This window comes from Microtus pennsylvanicus, chromosome 2, assembly GCF_037038515.1.
Source record: "Microtus pennsylvanicus isolate mMicPen1 chromosome 2, mMicPen1.hap1, whole genome shotgun sequence".
Taxonomy (NCBI): Eukaryota; Metazoa; Chordata; class Mammalia; order Rodentia; family Cricetidae; genus Microtus; species Microtus pennsylvanicus.
Window position 1 is genome coordinate 123,816,929 of NC_134580.1, and position 22,401 is coordinate 123,839,329.

At 40.6% G+C, this 22,401-nt stretch overlaps 1 protein-coding gene across 2 annotated transcripts in view; it reads left to right on the forward strand.

Moving 5' to 3' along the window:
* Positions 1 to 22,401, forward strand: part of Kiz (kizuna centrosomal protein) — an 88,992-nt gene that overhangs the window by 47,000 nt on the left and 19,591 nt on the right. For both annotated transcript variants that reach the window (XM_075962386.1, XM_075962387.1), the window contains 3 exons: positions 7,580 to 7,661; positions 14,832 to 14,997; positions 15,673 to 15,735. In XM_075962386.1, the coding sequence (XP_075818501.1) occupies positions 7,580 to 7,661; positions 14,832 to 14,997; positions 15,673 to 15,735 (311 nt within the window). The remainder of the gene's footprint in view (positions 1 to 7,579; positions 7,662 to 14,831; positions 14,998 to 15,672; positions 15,736 to 22,401) is intronic.

A 22,401-nucleotide genomic window follows, 5' to 3' on the forward strand; every position in this document is an offset into this window, starting at 1 on the left:
CCTTACTGCTCTGAAACTGGTTACTTCTGGGGGACCCTTCTCTTCCAGAAGTATAGGGCAGGTATTCTGGAATGAAGTGGCTACTTGATGAAGCCTTCCAAGAAGAGCCAGGGTCCAGATTCTGCCTGGGCAATAAGAAGTTTTCCTGAGTCAGACTGAACTGGGAGATCTGGAAGGGTTAGGGCAACAGACCTCAGTGATGAAGGACCTGACAGAGGAATCAAGAAACCCAGGCTAAAAGCTTGGAACTTGGCTGTAGCTGGAGCACTAATATCACAGATGACAGTCAAGAGGGGACGTGAATCCAGCGGCTCATTTATATTTTCTATACTGTAAAGACCTGCTTCAGAATAGGGGTGGACGGTGTCTGCCCTGTTCCTCCCCCTCTAGCAGCCAGCCCACATCTTCTTTATCTCTGAGCTATCAGGCATCCAGCCACCACATCAGTTCAGTAACATGCCTAAGTACATTAATTACCAACAAGCTTAATAAGTAGTTGTATAAATAATTCTCATTTTCTTTTCTGTGTATGTGTGCTGAATAGTCCCAACTCACAATGTAATTAGCTACTTCTAAGCAAAAATACTGTTTTGGCTTTAATATTTTCTCTCATATTAGTTCAGAATCGTGCTTCCCACCAATACACATTTTTTGAGGCAATAACTACTCAGCACTATTGGAGCTTTCTTGGTACAGTGACAGAGCTAATCTAAAACAATGGCCAAATTGTTAAATTCTCCCAATGAGTAAAGAAGCTACCATAACTCTTCCATGCCTTCAAGTTCTTATTAAAATGAAAGAAACATTGCTGCAGTGGGAGCTGAATAGAAAATAATAGTCATTTTCTGCATTAGAAGTAGAAGATGTAACTCACACTTAAGCCAGAAAATTGCAATTCCTTAGCAGGGACAATTTAAATAAATTTCATAGGCTGTAGAGATTTAACTTTGTAATGATTTGACAATATAAAATTAGCCTTTTCTGCTGTTAGGATTATCAGTATTCCCATTGGTAATATAGGCTGTGGAATGACATTGCCCAGCTGTGTATTTGAGCATCATTAAAGTCATCAAAGAGTTAAAAGTTACTTTGGAAGTAAAACTGCTACAAATACACAAGTTTTTCAGGTTGCCACATTTTACATCTTCGTGGAGAGACCGTGTAGTTGCTGCATTTTTATGTCCAGATTATATCACAGATATATTTCAATAAACCACCGTGAACCACCAGAGCCTCTAGAAACAGGCAGTCTGTGCTTAAATAAACATCTCGGGCAGTACCTGTTTTATTTTATAGGCTCTGTAATCACAGTGACATTCTGAAGGAAGACCTTGAAGTTTACAGAACAGCTGTCCTTCACAACTTCCCAGACTTGAAGCTGGGCAGCAACAGTGCAGAACAGGACATGGGGTGTCTGGCATGAAATGGCTGCTGTGGTGAGGCATCCCTCGTGTTCCAGGGCTTCAAACTGAAAAGACACGTGATGAAACTGGTGCACGCTGCCCATGCTTGCAGACATCCTCGTCTGTTTGTCTATAAATGATTTGTTTTTTATATTAGTGAACTTCTTACATTCAGCGCCTTCTTGTAGCAATGTTTCTGAGACAGGTTTGATCATAAATATACAAATGTTTACTTTGGTGAGCAGGGGAGGGAGGTGTAACCTTTGACTGATGTACAGTCAGGTGAGCAGCTCAGGACTTATCTATTATAGCTACCAACCGACAGGAAGAACCTCAGCAGGTCTAAGCACTAGTTGAGTTCCCAGATTTCCAAGTTCTCTCTAGATAGAGACCCCTTAGTCTAAAGCTGGTTCTTGAAATGTGGTCTCAGGACCAGTAGCACCAATAGGACTGGGAACTTCTTTAGAAAAAGCTCTACAGAAGCTTCTCAGTTTTAGGAGGTTCCATTTATTAATTGTTGCTCTCAGTGATATGGTGGGCCTACACTGATTACACTATGATTTCATTTCATATGACCTTCAAGCTACAGTTATAGATACACCAGTCCTCAGAAGACGTTACCCTTTTAATCCACACAAATTATAAAATTAAGAGTCTTCAAGACTTTTCTTCACTGTGATTATTTTTAAAACCAGATGAAGTCAGAAATGCCTGCCATGAATATTGTGCTCTGTTATGGTTGGAGTTGCTGTATATGTTGTCACCAGAGATGCTGCTTATAAAACACTGAGTAGCACTGATTCACTCTCTAACCTTGGGAAAAAGGGAAGTTTTGTGGCCTGTGGGAGACAAGAAGTCAGATTTTAAAACACAAACTCTTTCTGATGAATCTGAATCACCATGCTCCCCTCTGTCTTCCTTGTACCAACCTTGCTGCACCCTTAGTACCCAGGAGTTCTAGCAGGGCACTTCCCAGAATGAAGTACCTCTTCTGAGATCTTCCCAGGGTCCAAACAGTCCGCAGGCCAGTTTGATGAGCCGTTCCAGAAGTGCAGATTTGGAGAGAATGGTTTACTTCTGCTGTCTAACAGTTAATGACTCACGTCTCATAGAATTATAAGGGGGGACAGCAGAAGGGCTTAGCAGGTTACGAAATTCTTAAAGCCTATTGAATATACGAAGTTGGTATGACTGCAGCCCTGCCTTGCTCAGCAAAACATGGCACTTAGACATGTCTTTCTAATCCTGCCCTAGAACATACTCCAGAAGATAATGTAAAGATGTGGAATCCTACTCACAAAATCAAGCAAATTAAAAAGGAGAAAAAAAACTAATAAAACCACTACTTTCATCATTATTGGTTTCTGTTAAACCAAGGATTAATTTATGTTATGCCAAGAGCTTCATGTGCAAAACTTACTGTTACTAAGTAAGAACCAAGTTCTTATTTTAGACGATTATGAATTAATACGATTCACATCATTTGGATATTGAATTATTTAAATTTGCTTTTTTGCAACAAAACATTTTAAGTAGTTTTGTCATATATGAAAAATGTAGTAAGACTTCCATCATCCGTTGTATTTTTTTCCAGGTGCAATTAATTTTCTCTATCTACTTTCAAATATAATTATTCTTTTCAGCTCAGGCAGTGAGCTTTACATGACTTGTAAAGAATGCAAAATTTTCTTTTTTATCTACTTAGAGTCACAATAAAACTCAGGATAGTTATTACTGTGTCTGCATTTAAAACGGTGATCAAATTGTCAATCTATAATAAATCAGTTGTAGTTAAGGAGAAGCTGATATATTTGTTTGGATTGTAATTAGAGATGTATATAAATTATATGACATCAAACTTTCTTTGCTCTTCATGGTATTGAGGTTATACATTTTCACAATATAAAGTAAATAAAATTCTTTCCAATTTTTTGTACCACTTTGCAAATTTTCATACTCTGTGTTCCTGTGGAGACATGGGAAAGACTACATTCGAGGACAGCTGTGGCTGGACAGCTCCTTGCCCCAGGTGTTCTGAAACAAGTCAGCAGGAAACCTTTTCAGAAGTCAAATCTCAGATGCTCTAACCATTCTCACCTTGCCATTGGGCTCTGCACAACCCAGTTAATTAATTGGCTTTGTCTTTTTGTAGCAAATAAATACTTTATTAAATAATTAATAAGTAAATACAAGAATTCTAAGTAGCTTGGCCTCAGGGAAGCTGCTACTGACTGGAGTTATAGTAACCAATGCCTCACACTTGGGCTCTGCTTCTACCGAAAATCATATGGTTTAGTCCTTGGAGTAAGCATTCTTTCACAATTTAATTGGCATAATTGTAAGGGAAGCTCACTCTAATTAAACTTACTTTCAGCTAGAAACAGTTGACTTACTTGTTAAAACAGATTTACTTCATGAATGGCCTAAAATTTGTCAGTAACAAGTCAGTGCATTTTTCAGTAGGAAAATCTAGAAAGAAATAGACATAAAGGTTACTTCATTTCATAGAGTCAGAAACAGGATACCATTGAGTTGTGGTAGGAACCACATTGCCAAAGGTGCTTTCTGTCACGTGAGTGGGAAGTCTTGGAATCATCCTTAGGAGTTTTAAAATGGTTCTAAGAATTCACCCCATCTTATTCCAATTCAGGAAAACTTGGGTTGGGTCAGGCAAGACATGTTACAGAAGATTCTGGGCCAGGTGTGTTGGTGCATACCTTTAATCCCAGCACTCAGGAGGTAGAAGCAGGTAGATATCTGTGAGTTGGAGGCCAGCCTGGTCTACAGAGTGTATCCTAAGCTAGTCAGGGTGAAATGATGAGACTCTCTCAGAACAAAACAAATTAACAACAAAGATTCTAAATTGAACCTAGATTTTTTTTTCTTCTACATTTTATCATGAAAAATTTCAAATAAACTGGACATGGTAACACTAACCTGGAATCCCAGGACTTGGAGACTGACACAGGAAATTTGATGTGAGTTCAGGCCAACCTGGGCTACATTACAAGATACTGGAGAGTAAGGGAGGGCTATAGAGAGGGTAGGGAAGGAAGCAGAGGGGGAGAATATGAAAATGAGTTAGAGAAAATGAGAAAAAAAAATAAAAAAATCCCACTCTGGGAAGCCAGAGCTGGTCTGAGGAGACTAGGAGACTATTCTGCATCTTAGTGCACAGTACCCCAACCAGATAAGAAAACCCTGAGTCAGAACCACCCAGTGTTCCATGTGGAAGTCGGGTCCAAACCATAGGCCATAGACTACAGTGAAACCTAGTAGGTCTCTAGAAAAGGGATAAGCAGTGACACAGGCTTACAGGTGCTAGAATCTAAGGAATGCCAGCAGAAAGCTTGTTGACAGCCTTTCCTGTACATAGAGATGGAAAGACACCTCTAGTTATGTCAGCCACTGCCCAGCCTATGCACCCTGTGGTTTAGGGGCCAGTGACACAGAGGTGATCAGAGGAAATATAGTGCCACAGAGGTTCTGACACAGATAACCAGAAAAAGAAAAGCAAGATGGCTGGAAATAGTCCGTGTCTGCACTCAGGTGTGTGCCCACATAGACACAGATGCCATTTAAGAGCATGTGAACGTTGTCAAGTACTTTGTTCTCTGTCTAAAATTTTTATAACATTTTTATTGATTATTTGAGAATTTCACATTGTGAACCCCAAACACATTCAGTTCTCAGTCCTCCCAGTCCTTGGAACACCCCTAACACACACAACAAAAAAGAAAGAAAAAGAAAAGGAAAGGAAGGAAGGAAGGAAAAAGAAAGAAAGAAAGAAAGAAAGAAAGAAAGAAAGAAAGAAGGGAAAAAGGAAAGAAGAAAGAAAAAAGTCTAATTTGTGTTGCCTGTATACCACTGAAGCTTGACCCAGGGCCAGCCCCTTAAAGAAACTGAGTCCTTTTCCCCACCTGCACCCCCACCAGAAGCTATCAGTTGTGGGGAGCTACCCTGCAGCAGCCTCATCACAATTTTTAAGAGTCTGATGGCTTTCTGTTTAGGCAGTTACTTTTTTGGAGAGTGTGTGGGAGTAGAGCTGGTCACAAAAGCCCATTTGCATCTCCTTCTCAGCTGTAAGTCTGCAATCATCACTACCATGCAGTAGCTTCCTTTCCTTTCACAGTCAACAGGAACATGGATCAGGGACTTACACATAGTTTCTGATGACAGCATGGACCACGGACATCCACATGGTCTCCTGTGTCAGCTGTGGGAGCCCCTTCAGGACAAGCCGAATCCTTCAATAACCCTCAGCAACTGTTGGGAACATCTTAGTTTCTGTTGCTGCTTGATGTTTTGGGTTCAGCTGATGAGTTTCTTGCAACTAGACTGGAAGGGAGCCTCCCTTTGAGGAGCCACCTTTTAGTATAGCAAATACAGCTGGTGCTGGTGCACCACTTCCTTCTTAACTCTTCTATAAACAGTACCTGAATTATTTTCATTGTATAATAAAAATGGCACAAAAAGCTGTTATTGAGATAGAGATGTGATTTATGTCACTTACAGGCATATCTCATGCTTCCAGGGTACATGGTTGTGCTTTAGAATAATGCAGTGAGTCTGGGTCACAGCATAGACCATTTTGTGAGACTCAGCAGTAGTGGCATTAGGTATCTAGATTTTGCAAAGCTTCCTGGCTATTTCTATATGCAGTCAAACTTGAGAATGCTTATTAGCAATAACATCATAACAAAATAAATTTTCAAAAAGAAGGACTTGGGAAAGATAACATTTTATATTGATTTTATTGAGCTATACATTTTTCTCTGTTCCCTTCCTCTCCCCACCCCTTCAACTCTCTCCCATGGTCCCCATGCTCCCAATTTATTCAGGAGATCTTGTCTTTTTCTATTCCCATGTAGATTAGATTCATATATGTCTCTCTTAGGGTCCTCATTGTTGTCTAGGTTCTACGGGATTGTGATTTGTGGGCTGGTTTTCTTTGCTTCATGTTTAAAAACCACTTATGAGTGAGTACATATGATAATTGTCTTTCTGGGTTTGGGTTACTTCACTCAACATGATGTTTTCTAGCTCCATCTATTTGCCTGCAAATTTCAAGATGTCATTTTTTTCTGCTGTGTAGTACTCCATTGTGTAAATGTACCACATTTTTTCTTATCCATTCTTCGGTTGAGGGGCATTTATGTTGTTTTCAGGTTCTGGCTCTGACAAATAATGCTGCTGTGTACATAGCTGAGCACATGTCCTTTGGGTATATACCCAAAAGTGATATTGCTGGGTCTTGAGGAAGGTTGTTTCCTAATTTTCTGAGAAATCATCATACTGATATCCAAAGGGGCTGTATCAACTTGCACTCCCACCAGCAATGCAGGAGTGTTCCCTTTCCCCGGCAACCTCTCCAGCATAACTTGTCATCAGTGTTTTTAATCTTGGCCACTCTTGCAGGTGTAAGATGGAATTGTTTTGATTTACATTTCTCTGATGACTAAGGATGTTGGGTATTTCTTTAAGTGTCTTTCAGTCATTTTAGATTCCTCTGTTGAGAGTTCTCTGTTTAGGTCTGTACTCCATTTTTTTTATTGGATTATTTGTTCTTTTGATGACCCAATTTCTTGAGTTCTTTGTATATTTTGGAGATCAGATCTCCGTCTGATGTGGGGTTGGTGAAGATCTGGGAAAGATAACTTAATGGGGTCAGATAAAGAGTTATGTGGATCCTGGGGACTCACCGAGAGTTGTCTATCTGGAACAGCAAGTTTCAGATTCATTAAGAGACCCTGTCTCAAAAATTAACGTGGAGAGTAATAGAAGACGCCCAATGACCTCTGGCCTCCACATGTGTACAGGCAAGTGAGCACAGCCAGACATAAGATACATACACACATACAGGCACATGCACTCAAAGACAGACACACACACACATGTCACAGGGGAGTTTGAACACAGTTTTATTGTCTCAAATATGTTAGGTTTCAGACTTTTCTTGATAAACATTGTTCTAGTTAGTAACTTGGCTATAAGGCCTTTAAAAATATGGGAATTTTTTAATTTATCCATTTCTACATATATTTCCAGATCTCTGTCTCTGTCTCTCTCTGTCTCTCTCTCTGTCTCTCTCTCTCTGTCTCTCTGTCTCTCTCTCTCTCTCTCTCTCTCTCTCATATATATATATAGTGTGTGTGTCTCCTATTTCTGTCTTACAGATCTGAACAAGTACCAAATTGGCACTTACTGAAGACACAAGGACAATGTATGAAGGAACATGATAATTCTCTTAAAGAAGAGGTACGTGATGAGGTTATTTTCTTAGTTACAACCAAGGACTAGGGTTAGTAGTAACTTTCATTTAAATAAGTTCCAAGATTATGCAAGCTGTTTGGAGAAATAGTATATTCTGAATAATAAACATGTTTGAAAAAATGATAACAGTGGTGAGGTTTCATGATTGGCAGATAATATTTTTGACTTTCTGATCTTAGACCTTTTACATATCTGTGAAAGGATATAACTCTGACTTACTGTTGATTCCCAGAGATATTTTAAATATATCCACTACAACATCGTCAGAGTTTAGAAACATCTGTGACATACCGGTTTTCTGTCGGTGTGTCCTACTTAAAATATTGTGAAGTCATTAAGGTGAAGCCAACAGATACATTTTTGCGGCATTATTGTGCACAGGTCCATTGGAAGGAAAGAAATAAGTGACATATGGCCCTCTCTTGCTGAGGACTGGATACCAGAAAGGGAGGCCAGCTACCTGGAGGAGCAGTGAGGGAAAGCTTTTGATGGAAGTACAGGGACATGTAAGATGTGACCCGTTAGAAATTGGCTTTTTGACGAAGTGAGACCAGGAAAGTGTTTGGGGTGTCAGGGAAGAGCTGTTAGAGACCAGCACATATGAGGCAGTAGAACCAGTCTTTTTTTTCAAGACTTATTTTATTTTTAATTGCGTGTATGTGGAAGTAAATGTAGGTGCTTATGAAGGCCAGAAGAGGGTTGCATATCTCCTGGAGTTTGGAACACGACTGCAGGCCTTTGGGCAGGGCTAAGATGGCTTTTACTTAAAAAGTGGAGTAAACAAGCAGTTTCTCAAACATGTAGGTGTGGCCAAAGAAATTCACAAATCCAAAGAATAGTATTAGTACCAAAATGACAACATGCCCGTAAACTTCAATACAAAATGCATGTGTAATTTCTGAAGATGATTTGTGCATGCCTGCGTGTGTGTCCATGTGCTTGCAAGTGTATGTGCTGCTGGATATTGAGCCCAGAGTCTTGTTCATGTTAAACACATGTTTATCTTTACATCCCCAGCCTTCATCATCCTCCCGTGATTAGCTAAATAGAGTATCAGAGTTATTTCTGTATATTGAAACAGGATAGATATTTAGTAGATACAGTGGGTTAAATATCTCTCTTTAGAGAAAATCTTAAAAGTAAGTGATTTTGAAAATTTAAGAACACTCCATTGGAAATTTAAAGTCTAATGAAGCCCAGAAGTATTTACTTTGATCTCATGGGGAAAAGGCTAATTAAACAGCCACATGTAAATGATGTTTACCTGTGGGCCCCTGTGTTGTCAGCTCTAGTCAATCCCTTCTCTTGAGTAAACACATGACCAAAGCCATGGAAACTCACTGCCCCTGGAGACCAGGGAAGATCTGTCAGCACCCTCATAACCCGATAGGCAATTACATAATTGAGCTGCATGCTTTTAATTCAGAGAAATTTGTAATGACTTTATGTGGGGGAAATGAGTTGGGAGTGTCATTAAAATACAAAGTGGCTTAATACTTCTTTTCTCCCAAGTGATGTCTGTTTCAGCATGGGCAGACTGTGACACAAAGGAGCAGCTCACTCAGAGTTGGTCTGGTCCTGCCTCTCACATATTTTATTTACCAGAAGAAATGTCCCCTAAATGATGGATTGTTTTCTGGTATCTCCTACATATTCACTTCCTGGCTCTTGTGATTAATCTCTTCGTCTTTTAAATGATGAGTGAATAAAATTCTTTTCCTTGCTTTAACTCACGAGTAACTGGTACTGGTGTATGTGTTTCTCTTCTGAAAATTATTTCTCTGTGACCAAGAGGAAGGATTTTGAGGAAGTGGTGGTTAATTCTGGGAACTGTCATCGCTGCCATTACGCCTCTGGCACTGCTTGCGTATAGAAGAGAGCTTAACTCCCCAGGTGCTTTCCACTTCCTTCCTTTCTGGATTCATGGTGCCCATAAAAAGTTTAGATTCTTTAGAGTTGGGTGTGATTTCTTTGAAGAAACAAGCAGAAAAATAAAATGAAACTGAAATGTTGAACAGAAAACCTGAATTATATAGATATTTTATGAATCTTTCTTAGCGGGGGAAAAAGAATAAATTTAAATGTTCAACAGGCAACTAAAAGAAGACAGGAGACTGTGTAAAGTGGGCAGGGGCCTGTGTATAGTGGACAGGAATTGTGTATAGGGACAGGGGATTGTGTATAGTGACAGGGGACTGGGATAGGAACAGGGGATTGTGTATAGTGACAGGGGATTGGGATAGGGACAGGGATTGTGTATAGGGACAGGGGATTGGGATAGGGACAGGGATTGTGTATAGGGACAGGGGATTGTGTATAGTGGACAGGGATTGTGTATAGTGGATAGGGTTTGTGTATAAGGACAGGGATTGTATATAAGGATAGGGGACTGTGTATAGAGACAGGGGACTGTATATAATGGACAGGGACTATTAAAGTCATTTAAAATGAAACACAAAAATATGGGATGTTATTAAAGAAAATTCATTTTGTGGCAAGCAGGAAAAGGAGGTTCAAACACTGACAGTGCAATGTGTGTGTGTGTGTATGTGTGTGTGTATGTGTGTGTTTGTGCGCGCGCGCGTATGCGTGAGTGCATGTATTACTGTGGACTGAAACCAGATTCTTGTGTGCTAAGCATGTAGTCTACCGCTCAGTTATCCTCCTAGTTCTATTTGTAAACACTTTAAATATTAAAGGTCATACCTCATGTCAACAGTTTTCAAATATCATATTTCTTAGAACAAACTCCTATGTTTAGTAAGATCAGGTCAAATGTATGTATGTATGTGTATGTGTATATGTATGTATACATATATTTTTTCAGGTTTTTGCTATGCATTACCAGATCTTATTCTGGAAGGGTCATAGAGTTAAAAATAGTGGCTAAATAAAATACTTATTTGAGTTCTTTCTTGTAGGCAGCAGAAAGATGGATTTTGTTTTTGAGTCCAGCCTGTTAGCCCGTGTCTTTTTATAGGTGATTTGAGTGCATTGAGCTTAAGGGATATTAATGACCTGTTTGTTTTTATTGGTGGTGGTATTGCATGTGCGCTTCTCTCCTTGGGTTCGAGTTTTCCTTCTAGTACTTTCTGTAGGGCTGGATTTGTGGATAGGTACTGATTAAATATGGTTTTGTCATGGAATATCTTTCTTTCTCCATCTATGTTGATTGAAAGCTTTGCTTGGATATAGTAGTCTGGGCTGGCATCTTTGGTCTCTTACCTGACCAAGACCTTCTGGCTTTCATTGTTTCCATTGAGAAGTCGGGTGTAATTCTGATAGGTCTGCCTTTATATGTTCCCTGGCCTTTTTCCTTTGCAGTTCCTAATATTCTTTATTCTGTATGTTTAGTGTTTTGATTATTATGTAATAAGGGGACTTTTTTTTGTCCAGTCTGTTTGGTGTTCTGTAAGCTTTTTGTATTTTCATAGGCATGTCCTTCTTTAAGTTAGGAACGTTTTCTTCTATGATTTTGTTGAATATATTTTCTGTGCATTTGAGCTGGACTTCTCCTTTTTCAATTCCTATTTTTCTTAGATTTGGTTTTTTTTATGGTGTCCCAGATTTCCTGAATATTTTGTGTTAAAAGTTAGATTTAACATTTTCTTTGACCAGTGAATCTATTTCTTCTGTTGTCTCTTCAATGCCTGAGTTTCTGTGTTTTATTTCTTATATTCTGTTGTTTAAGCTTGCATCTATAGTTCCTGATCATTTCCCCAGATTTGTCATTTCCAGATTTCCCTCAGTTTGTGTGTGTGTGTGTGTTTTTTTTTATTGCTTCTATTTTAGTTTTCAGTTCTTAAACCATTCACCTGTTTTATTGCTTTTTCTTGGTTTTCTTTAAGGGCTTTGTTGGTTTCTTCCAATTTTTTGTTTATCTTTTCTTCTACTTCTTTAAGGGAAATTTTCCTTCCTTCTTTAAGGACCTCAATCTTCGTCATAAATTTTTTAAGGTCATTTTCTTCTGTTTCATCTGCATTGAGATGTTCAGGACTTGCTGTTGTAGTTTCTGATGGTGCTGTATTGCTCTTTATGTTGTTGAGTGTATTCTTACCCTGTTGTCTACCCATCTCTTCTAATTGTGTTTCAGGGGGGTTCCTTTTCTTCCAGTTGATGTAGTTGGGGACTGTGGCTCCCTTGAAGGCTTTCTTTAGGTGTAATCAGGGCAGAGGCTTTGGTGATCAGTCCTCTAGGTGCTTTCAGGCCCAAGACTCAGATGATCGCTCTTCCAGGTGCAAGTGGAGCTGAGACTGTGGTCAGATAATTTCTGGAGGCTACTGCTGTCACCATAGCCCACCACAAGCCCATGCACCATACTGCTGAGGCTTCTCTCTAAGACAGTATTTTTTAATTAATTAACTAATTAATTAAAAATCATCTTTTCTCATTTTTACATACCAATTCCAGTTCCCACTTCCTCTCCTCCTCAGACTCCCTCCACCTTCCCTCCAATCTCCCACCACCATCCATTCCTCAGAGAGAGTAAGGCTTCCCATGGGAATTCAGCAAAGTTTAGGGCATTACTTTGAGGCAGGACCAAGGACCTCCCCCACTTTATCAAGGTTAAGCAAGGTATTCCTCCAAAGAGAATGGGTCCCAAAAAGCCAGTACATGCAATAGGGATAAATCCTGGTTCCACTGCCAGGGCCCCCTAGTCTACCCCAGACACAAAACTGTCACCTACATTCAGAGGTCCTACTTTGGTCCTAATGCTTGTTCTCCCCACTGTTAGGCCAGAATCGGCGAGCTCAGGTGAACTGTTTCAGTGGGTATCTCCATCATGATCTTGACCTCTTTGCTCATTATCACTCTTCCTTCTCTTCGACTGGACTTTGGGAGCTCAGCCCAGTGCTCTGCTGTGGCTCTCTGCATCTGCTTCCATCAGTTGCTGGAAGAAGGTTCTCTGATGACATTTAAAATAGTCATCAATCTGATTACAGGGCAAGGCCAGTTCAAGCATCCTCTCCATTATTGCTTAGGGTCTTAGCTGGGGTCATCCTTGTGGATTCCTGGGAATTTCTCTACTGACAGATTTAAGACAGTACTCTTAAGAGGTTAAAAATTATTATCAATTATATCACATATTATAATTTAGAAATACACATTCTAAGTTCTATTAGAATGTATGGATAATTTAAACCTGAGAACATAACAAGTTATGGATTTCACTGTAAGGTTTCTAAAGGTGAGGTTTCTTTTTATTCATACTTTATGATGCTTTAGGATTTCTGGGCACAGGCAGATAGACCAGGGTGGGTCCAGAAAGCCCCTTGGGCAGTGTGAGGATGCTGTTCAAGGAGGCTTTCTTTCTTCCTTTCAGATCTAAAGAGCATCCATAGTAAAGAGGTGTACGTAGGCTGCTGGGCTGTCAGAATGACAGCTGATGATGGGAGCCATTCTGGGCCTAGCTTTAGGGGCAGAGCTCTAATTCCATACCTCAGTCTACTGAAGCAGAAGTCCTGAGTAGTTCCTCTACATAGACTGGTCAGAACTAAAGTAAAATCTAGGCACAGTTTATACCAATAGAGGCGAAGAACCTAATAACTAGCACTGCAGCACAACGTCCTACTCTGAGGCTAACTTAATAGCTGGGTCTTTGGCCAACAATTACAGCTGCTTAACACAACACCCCCGGGTCTTTGGCCAACAATTACAGCTGCTTAACACAACACCCCCAGACCAGTTTCTCTAGTTTCTGTCATAAGCCCTGATAAACCCTAAGGAAGTCAGAAAGAAAGAGCTTTGCTGCGCAGGCAGCGTTAGAGCCAAAGGCTGTGGTCTTGAAGGATTAGCTGAGCTGAATGCTCAGGGCTGGGTCTCCCATGCTCCGCTTCAGTGGCTCTCACATGGAGCATCTTTTCCTTCTTCATGCTAATCATGAAAGATTGTGATTTCTTTTTTGTTCACTGAACAATTGCTTGTTACTCGGACACTGAACTGCATAGAACCTGAGGGCCTTTGTCCTATTGGCTTGTGGTGTCTTGGATCCATTTCTTACAGATTGAATGCTGCCCCATATTTTCTGTAATCATCAGTCAACAGGTCACCAGCAGTATAACCAGGATGGAGCAAATTCCTAATAGAGTGTGTACTCTGTCAGTGGGACAGTGGGATGGAGGTTGTCTGCTAGATACCGAACTATTGTTATCAGCAAAGTTGTGTCTTAGGAGCAAAGTGCTTACCTGGATATTAAAACACTTAGTTAGCTCAGATCCATTCATTGCCATTTTTCTTCATCTTGCTTCATCAGGTAGGCTATGATTAAAAATCAGTTTCCTTATATAGATAGGCTAGTTAGTGTACTTTGAAAAAGATATGCAGGGTCGCAGGTGAATTTCCCCAGCTGCTCAGGAGACTCAAAGGCAAGTGTAGACTTTTATCCTTGGCTAAAGATTAAGACTCAAACAAGTTGGTTATCTTTTTGCTTGGTGCATTTCTTTTCTTTAATTCATTTTTTAGGTATGTGTGCGTGTTTGTCTATATGTGCATCACATACCTGCAGTGGTCCAAATAGGGCATCAGATCCCCAGGAACTGAAGTTACAGGCTGCCTGATATGGGTGCGGGGAACCAAACCCAAGTCCCCTGCAAGAACAGCAAGTGCTTTTCAACTGCTGAGACATCTCCAGTCCTAAACCAACTCTCTCTTACAAGTCTAGAAAACAGAAAGGAGGTCTGAGGGTCTGCTCTTACGTATCCCAAAGGGAAAACAGACTAGCTCAGATAAACAGAGGTGACCTCATCTCACATGCCTACTTCTTAAGTAGAACGTTTGTGTGCACAAGGTTCAGTCTTCAAGAACATATTGTTGTGATGAAACTGTTGTATAGAATTAAATTGTACTGGAAAATAAGCAGATGTTACTTTTAATTTAAAACATTTGATCATGTTTTTTCCTTTCCTCAACTCTTCCAAGATTCTCTTCACCTCCCTACCCACCCAACTTCATAACTTCATGCAGGTTCTCTTTCTCCCCTTCCCCCTCTCTGCTATTTTGATCTTGAGGACATTTTAATGTCAGGAAACAATCTAAATTCGAAGTAAAGATTAACCTAAAATTATATTTTAAATCTGAGTCTTTGAGAGCAAAGAGAATGGGGTTCCAGTTTGTTTTGATTTTGTGTGTGTGTGTGCTTTCTTTGTAACACTGTAGGCCACAGCATTATTGAAAAAAGTCCTTACAGAAGAATGTGACCATAGGTCAGCTATTCACAGCAATGAATCATCTTGCAGCATGCCTTCTATTCTGAATGACAATAATGGAATAAAGGAAGCAAAGCCCGCTCTGCGGCTCAACAGTGTTCTTACAAGGGAACAAGGTAACCATTGTTAAACAGTGTCCACAGCAAAAAGGCATTCCAAGTCAATGCAGCATCCTCTTTCTGGGGTATTACTATAAAAGATGACTAGCTAAAGCCTAGCCCAGGTTTTAAGTGCATGGTCTGTCTTTGTTCTATGGTACCTTCCAATTAATATGCACGTTCTCAGTCAGGCAGGAGTGGGATCCCTAAGTGTTGTTGTTAAGCTTCTAGTGAAATAAAATGCTCACAAGTTAAAAAAAATCTTAATCCAATCACTTATGTGCCCTTTAGACAAATAAATAGACAAGAATTGTAAATGAAGAGACAGTGAAAAAGAAAATGGTTATTAATACTTCACATACAGGGGTTGGAGAGGGGGGTTAAGAGCACTGGCTGCTCTTTGGGAGAACTCGGGTTTGGTTCCCAGCATCCATAAGACAGTTCACAACTGTCTGTTAACTCCAGCTCTCTTCCGGCCTCCAGCAGGCACGAGACACAGCATACATTTATACATGAAGGTGAAACATTCTTGTACATAAAATAAATCTTAAAACACCTATAGGGCTGGGAATGTAGCTCAGTGGTACAGAGAGTTTGCCTATCATGTGTGAGGCCCTAGTTCCACCGCTAGCACTGAAGAACAAATCTGTTCCATAAATTTGAAACACATTTTTATTTTGTTTTTACTTTTAGAAGTTTCAAGTGTCTGTGGAGATGAGAGCAAGGAAGAAAGCATAGCTGCAACCCCAGCCACAGGTAAAGTTGCCAGAGCCTAACAGTTTCAGGCCCAGAATGCAGTCTTTGCATCATCAGAGCTTCCAGGGTCAGTCATTGGTGGTCCAGGGACTCCGTGAGGAGAGAGAATATACTAGCTACTGCATGCAGGCTTGTTAGCATAGCCCCTATCCACTGAGCCCTTCGTCTTGATTTTAAACATTCAGTCTGTAAATATCCTCCATCATGCAGCTTTTCAGCCCCTGTAGCCATTTGAGAAGTGTCCGTTGGCCAGAGTGCCCAGTTACTAGATGACAAGCTGTAGATGTTTCTGATTTTGTTTTTTCTTTCCTGTAGTAATCAGACTGAAAACTGCTTAAAACTAATGTTCTAAAAAAATGTGCTAGGTAGAAATTTGCTCATACCTCAGGTACAAAAGCCTGTCTGGTAATTCAAAAGTCTCAATAATCATGCTTCGTCTATCAAGACCTATTAAGACTTCTGCACATGTATTAGGTGTGTTTATAGGTGGAATCTGAATTGTATCATTACATTTTTTAGGCAAATATCAGCAAGCAGCAATTAGTATTCTGAACAGAACCTTATTTGTTATACATCTAAATTCACTAGATCCTTATTTTGTAAAGTGCTGTGTTGCTTCATTATGAATTCAAAGGTCTGACTTTAAATATTTATACAAATAAACACACCATTGCTGAGGTACTGAGGCATTCATCTGCATATGAGGTAGTTTAGTTTTCATTTACAAGCAAAAGTGAATGGCTTGCTCCTATGGTAAGATAGATCACGGCATGATGATTGATTTTTAAACTCAAGTTTCAGTTATAAACTCTTGTTTTGAAAATGGAGTTTATAGCAGAGCAATTATTATGTATGTGTAACATTTTACTTCCAAATACAAAGATTTTCCTTAGTTTAAATATTTTTTTCCCAATTGATGTCCATTGTGCTTTTTTTTGTCATTTTGAGAAAATGCTAATAGGGTTCCCTCTGGGTTTTGTTTGTTTATTTTTGTTGGTGATGTTACTAAAAGTATAGATGATTCATAAGCTGTAGATGTCCATGAAGTCCTTTGGTTATCTTTTTATTTGGTATATATTTATTAATACCTTTGACTGCAGAAGTATTTAATGACCTCTGGATGTATTTGTTAGGACTATAAACCTGTGATCACAAAGGGCCATCTGTAAACTTATTTAAAATAAGTTATAACTTTAACAACCCACCCTCCATCTGTCAATAGTTGACAGAGAATACCATGCCCTAGTGTACTGAAGTATTAACTGTATTATAGCACAGGAGAGCTGTATCTGATGGAGGCAGGGGCAAGCAGATCTTCCAGTTCAAGGCCAGTCTGGTATAAAGAGCAAGTTTCAGGCTAGGTGGTGGTGATACACGCCTTTAATCCCAGTACTCGGGAGGCAAAGGCAGGCAGCTCTGTATATTGAAGTCCAGCCTGGTCTACGGAGTGAGTTCTAGGACAGCCAGGGATACACAGAGAAGCCCTGTCTCAAAATAAATAAATAGATAAATAATAGTGTTGAAGTCCTGGAAAACTTTGTAAAGTTATTTTTCCTAGAGCGTTGCTGTGTTGTCCTCTCCACCCATGGGCTTGTCCTTCTAAGCGCCCCCTGCAGCCTCTTAGGATGTTCGTGCTTGAGACAGGGCTTCTCTGTATAACAATACTGGATATTAGACACTCGAGACCTGCTGTCTGTGGTCCACAGTAATAGTCCAAATGTTAGTAACAATAAGGTTTTTTTTTGCAGGATATCACACCCCCTAACACTTACAAATCAGTTCCTAGCACTCAGTTAAAAGGATTCTTACAAAACAAGCTCAAAGAGTAAAACAAGCAAACAAAATAATCATAGGGGTGAGAATGCAATGCCTCAGAAAAAGAAGTCCCTAGGTGGGCCTGCATGGTGGCTGGCTGGCTCCAGTGAGTCAGGCTGCCACTGCTCAACCTCCCTGAGTTATGACGTGACTGAGGCCCAAGACCAGCCTGAACATGGTGTAGCTGTGGCTCATCGGGTACTTCCCAGCAGTACTGCTGAGTTAGCTCTTTCAGGACAACTCCACTTGAGAGCACAGCCATTGATTTGACTCCAGAAAGATATTTTTAACTCATCAGGAAAAGAATCCTAAAGAATTTCTGGATACTTTTGGAAATTCTCGTGAGTTCCACAAGTGAAACCCTTACGGGTGAATTGCAGACTGGCTCCTGGGATCTTACTGATCAGGCTGGGGGTGTCTGGTTCTGTGTGCCTAGAAGCCCTTAGTGACTCAATGCTCACAGATGAATGGACTGCAAGGTATTTGATGACCATGCAGCAGGCCTTCCCTAATGTACTATCTCATAAGTATTGATGAACAATGCAACATTACCCAAAATGCACTCTGTGCAGAAAATATTTCAATGAATAACATAGTTTGAGGCCAACCGTATGATATCTTTAGCTTTCTGTAGCATACATAATGTGCATACCATGATAAAGATTCAGAAGGAAACTGAAAGTGTGAGCTGCCGTTTCACAACTGTGTTGTGTAGTTGAAAATGAAATCCTGGTTTTTGTTGCTGTTTTTTTGTTTTGTTTTGTTTTTTGAAGCAGGGTTTTTCTGTGTAGCCTTGGATATCCTAGAATCTGCTGTGTAGACCAGGCTGGATGAAGTCCATAATGGCCAAGAAAATTAAATTAACTTTTTTTTTTGTGAAACAACCGTGGAAGACATACATGGGACATTTTCTTTTTCTTTTTTAATTTTATTTAACTTTACGTATGAGTGCTCTGTGTGTACACCTGCAGGCCAGAAGATGGCATCAGATCCCATTGTAGATTGTTATGAGCCACCATGTGGGTGCTGGGAATTGAACTCAGGACCTCCGGAAGAGCAGCCAATGCTCTTAACTGCTGAGCCATCTCTCCTGCCCCTGGGACCTTTTCTTAAAATAGAGATCCAGTTGGGATATCAGCTTTTTTAGTAGAGTAAAATTATCCTCAATTGTTTTTCTGTGTGCCATTTTGTGGGACCTTCCTAGTGGATGAAATTGCTTTCTAATGAGACTTGGGGCTACTCAAATAAAATTATATTGGGGTGTTAGAATTGAAAACTACTTATAAAACTGTCCCTCAGGCTAACCAGAAGGTAATAGTAGTAACTTTGGTGTCTGGAAAAGCTCTCCTATTCGCTTTGCATCCATTTTAGAAGGAAATAGGAAAGCAAGAGGGCAAGGTGAAGTCTAGGGCAGGTTCCAGGCTGGGTGGAGAACTCTAAGATTACTCTGTTCTCAGAATAAGAGTCCTGAGACATTAACATAAGAAGGGCACGCCTGCTCCCTCTCTTTTTCTGTATATTTGAGGAGCTGCTCTGTGCAAAGTCGATCATTTACTGAACATAGCTAAAGTACAGATCAGTGATCAGTAACAGGCTTTCTAGCTTTCATATCGTAAATGGGCTGAGAACCTGAACCACAGCAGGCCCTGTAGAAGGAATTCTTGTTATAGATCCTGTCATTCCTTCATACAAGACTGGGATTCTCCCTGTACACTAAGGGAATTAATGTATTGTTGTGGGATATTTGACCACTGTGTGACGGTGTATTGCTATGATTGGTGTAATAAGAAGCTGAACAGCTGGGCGGTGGTGGCGCACGCCTTCAATCCCAGCACTCAGGAGGCAGAGGCAGGCGGATCTCTGTGAGTTCGAGACCAGCCTGGTCTACAAGAGCTAGTGCCAGGACAGACTCCAAAGCCACAGAGAAACCCTGTCTCGAAAAACCAAAAAAAAAAAAAAAAGAAGCTGAACAGCCAAAAGCTAGGCAGATGATGGAGGAAGGTCATTGGCTAATAAAGGAACTGCCTTGGCCCATTTCATTGGTTAGAAGATAGGTGGGAGGAGTAGACAGAACAAAACGCTGGGAGGAAGAGGAAGTGAGCTCAGACTCGACAGCTCTCCTCTCGGGAGCAGACGCCTCAGAGAGACGCCATGCTCCCGGCTCCTGGGCAGACACACGCGATGAAGCTCTGAAGCTCCGACCCAGGATGGACAGAGGCTAGAATCTTCCTGGTAAGACCGGTGCTACACAGATGATAAGAAATGGGCTAGTCCAGGTGCGAGAGTTAGCCTAGAAGAGGCTAGGTAGAAATGAGCCAAGCAGTGATTAAATGAATACAGTGTCTGTGTAATTATTTCGGGGCATAAGCTAGCCGAGCAGGCGGCTGGGGTGTTGGGGACGCAGCCCCGCCGCCGCACCCTTATTACTACAGGCAGAGGTCTAGGTAGGACTTCCAGGCAGAGAGAAGAAGTAGGAGGAAGAATCTAGGCACTCAGGGGAGTTGCCAGCTGGAGATGCAAGGAGACACGGAGGAAGCAGGATGGGCAGTACATAAATTCATAGAAATGGGTTAATTTAAGTTAAAGAGGTAGTTAAAAACAAGCCTAAGGTAAGGCCAAGCTTTTATAATTAATAAGTCTCTGTGTTGTTATTTGTGAGTTGATGGCCCAAATAAAGTCGACTATAATATGCCAACATTCTAATGTTTTTATTTCCCCTTCTTATTTATGCCATCCCAAACGTTAAGTCTTCTTAGCAGAGAAGTTCATTCTTAATTTATTATTCCTCTAAAGACATCTGCTCTGTTAGTCATCATAGAAAAAGTAAATTTTCTTCACCAAGATTTAAATAGAATGCCCCTCATAATAGCACTCATTCCCCAGTCAACAAGACCAAGTATTTCTACAGACTAGTCTGTTGTTAACACACTCTACCCCTTTTGATTTGTCTAGTATCCTTAATAAAGAATCCAGATAAAACATATGAATGTCACATCTATGAACATATCTTTTTCTTCATATGATAAGTAATAATATACTATTTACATGTTTAATGTATTAGCCTGTTACTTAGACTGAATCTCGGGATATTAAGGTCAGAAAAGAATGCCTCTGCCCTCAGTAAGCCTCAGTCATTTTGTTGTTTTGGTTTGTTTTTTTGTTTGTTTGTTTGTTTTTTCTAGACAGGGTTTCTCTGTAGCTTTGGAGCCTGTCCTGGAACTAGCTCTTGTAGACCTAGCTGGCCTCAAAGCCTCAGTCACTTCTAATATTCACAATAGTCCTGCAGGACTCAATTTGAGTAGCTCATCCTGACGTCAAACAGAAGCATAAGGGTTAGCTCAGTGGATGTGGAATCCAAGTCAAACTTGAGGGTACGATGTTTTCATTCCTCCATCTTGTCTCTTTTGTTATAACAGCAGAAAGGCGGTTGCATTCAGGCATCTGGGTCAGTTAGAACTCAGTGTACATCCTAGCAAAAGATGGGTTTACCAAAGAAATTCTGGGGAGCAGTGTTGAGCAGTCATACCTTTCCTTTCTCTTTGACTACACCTAGAGAAGTGAGCAACTTGCAAAGATTTTCCAAGGCCAGACTTTCCTTTTCTAAAGTGTGACGGGCCTGAGCACAGCTCGACCATCGTCATCCAGATGAAGGATGCAGGATATTCTGGTCAATTTCCCTGGAAATACTCAAGCCAGGAGGAAAGTGATGCTTAGTAAGATTATGAGAGAACATGTCCCTCTGAAGTACTCACATCCTCAGTGATGGCATTTTAATTTGTATTCACACTAATGTCCCTTTCAGTATCAAGCTTTAGTTTAAGCAAATGATACAACTTACATTAAATCATGAAAACCAGCCCCTTACATAGTACGTACCACACAGTGGGCCCTTAATTTGTCACACAAATGAATAAAAATGGGGAATTAAGGAATTTCCTTAAATGCTTGTTGATTCAGGCCACAACACTATCTCTTCAATCACTCACTCCACTGCCACTTTTCCCACCCCACGTGCCCATCCTGGCAAAACTCATCTCCTTAAGCTGCATGTGAAAAGGGCTGTCAGCTTTCATCTCAAGAGGATTAAGCCTCTAAGAATGTCCATTCAGCCCCTCATTCTTTTAACACCAATTCTGTTGGTCAAGCTGTGTTAAAAGTGTCGCTTCCCTGTGCCATTCCTCCTCAATATTCTCTGGCCAGCTGAAATACTCCCAGCGTCACACGGAAGCATCCGCGGAGAAGCTTTACAGGTCAGATCAACGTGCAGGGTGCTGCTTGGAGTTCTGGACACTGCCCTCCAAACATTACAGCTTCTGTTTTATACCAGGCTGAACGGGGGGAGCTGGACACATACAATGGCCAGGTTGTCACTGGTGACTGGATTTACCCCAGGAGAAAAGAATGCAGTGAAAAGTTTGGGCCACCCAAGTGTAATGGCATATAACCTCCAGGACTGCAAGTTCACCAAGAATGCTTTTTTTCTTCCCTTGTCTCAGAAGTGCTTTACTCAGAAGAATTAGTAGAGACAAGTTATCTGCTGTGCCTGGGTCACGGAACTTCAATGAATGTGAAAGCAGGGCATGGTTTGCTGTAGTGTTGTCCATGATAGTTAGCACCTCTGTCTCTAGGCAGAAGGCAGCCTGACAGCGCCTCTGCCATTGAGCCTATTACCTGCTGCTTGCAGCTGGGGGACAGACGTGTTCAACATAGATGTGAGAGAGAAAAAAAAAAAGACCTTTCTGAGAAGTGCTGTTGATTAGTGTGTCAGCGTTTAAAGACATGAATTGAGAAGAGAGTCCCCCAGTGAATATGCAGTAAAATTCCATGTGGGCTTCCTGCGCTGTGCTACAG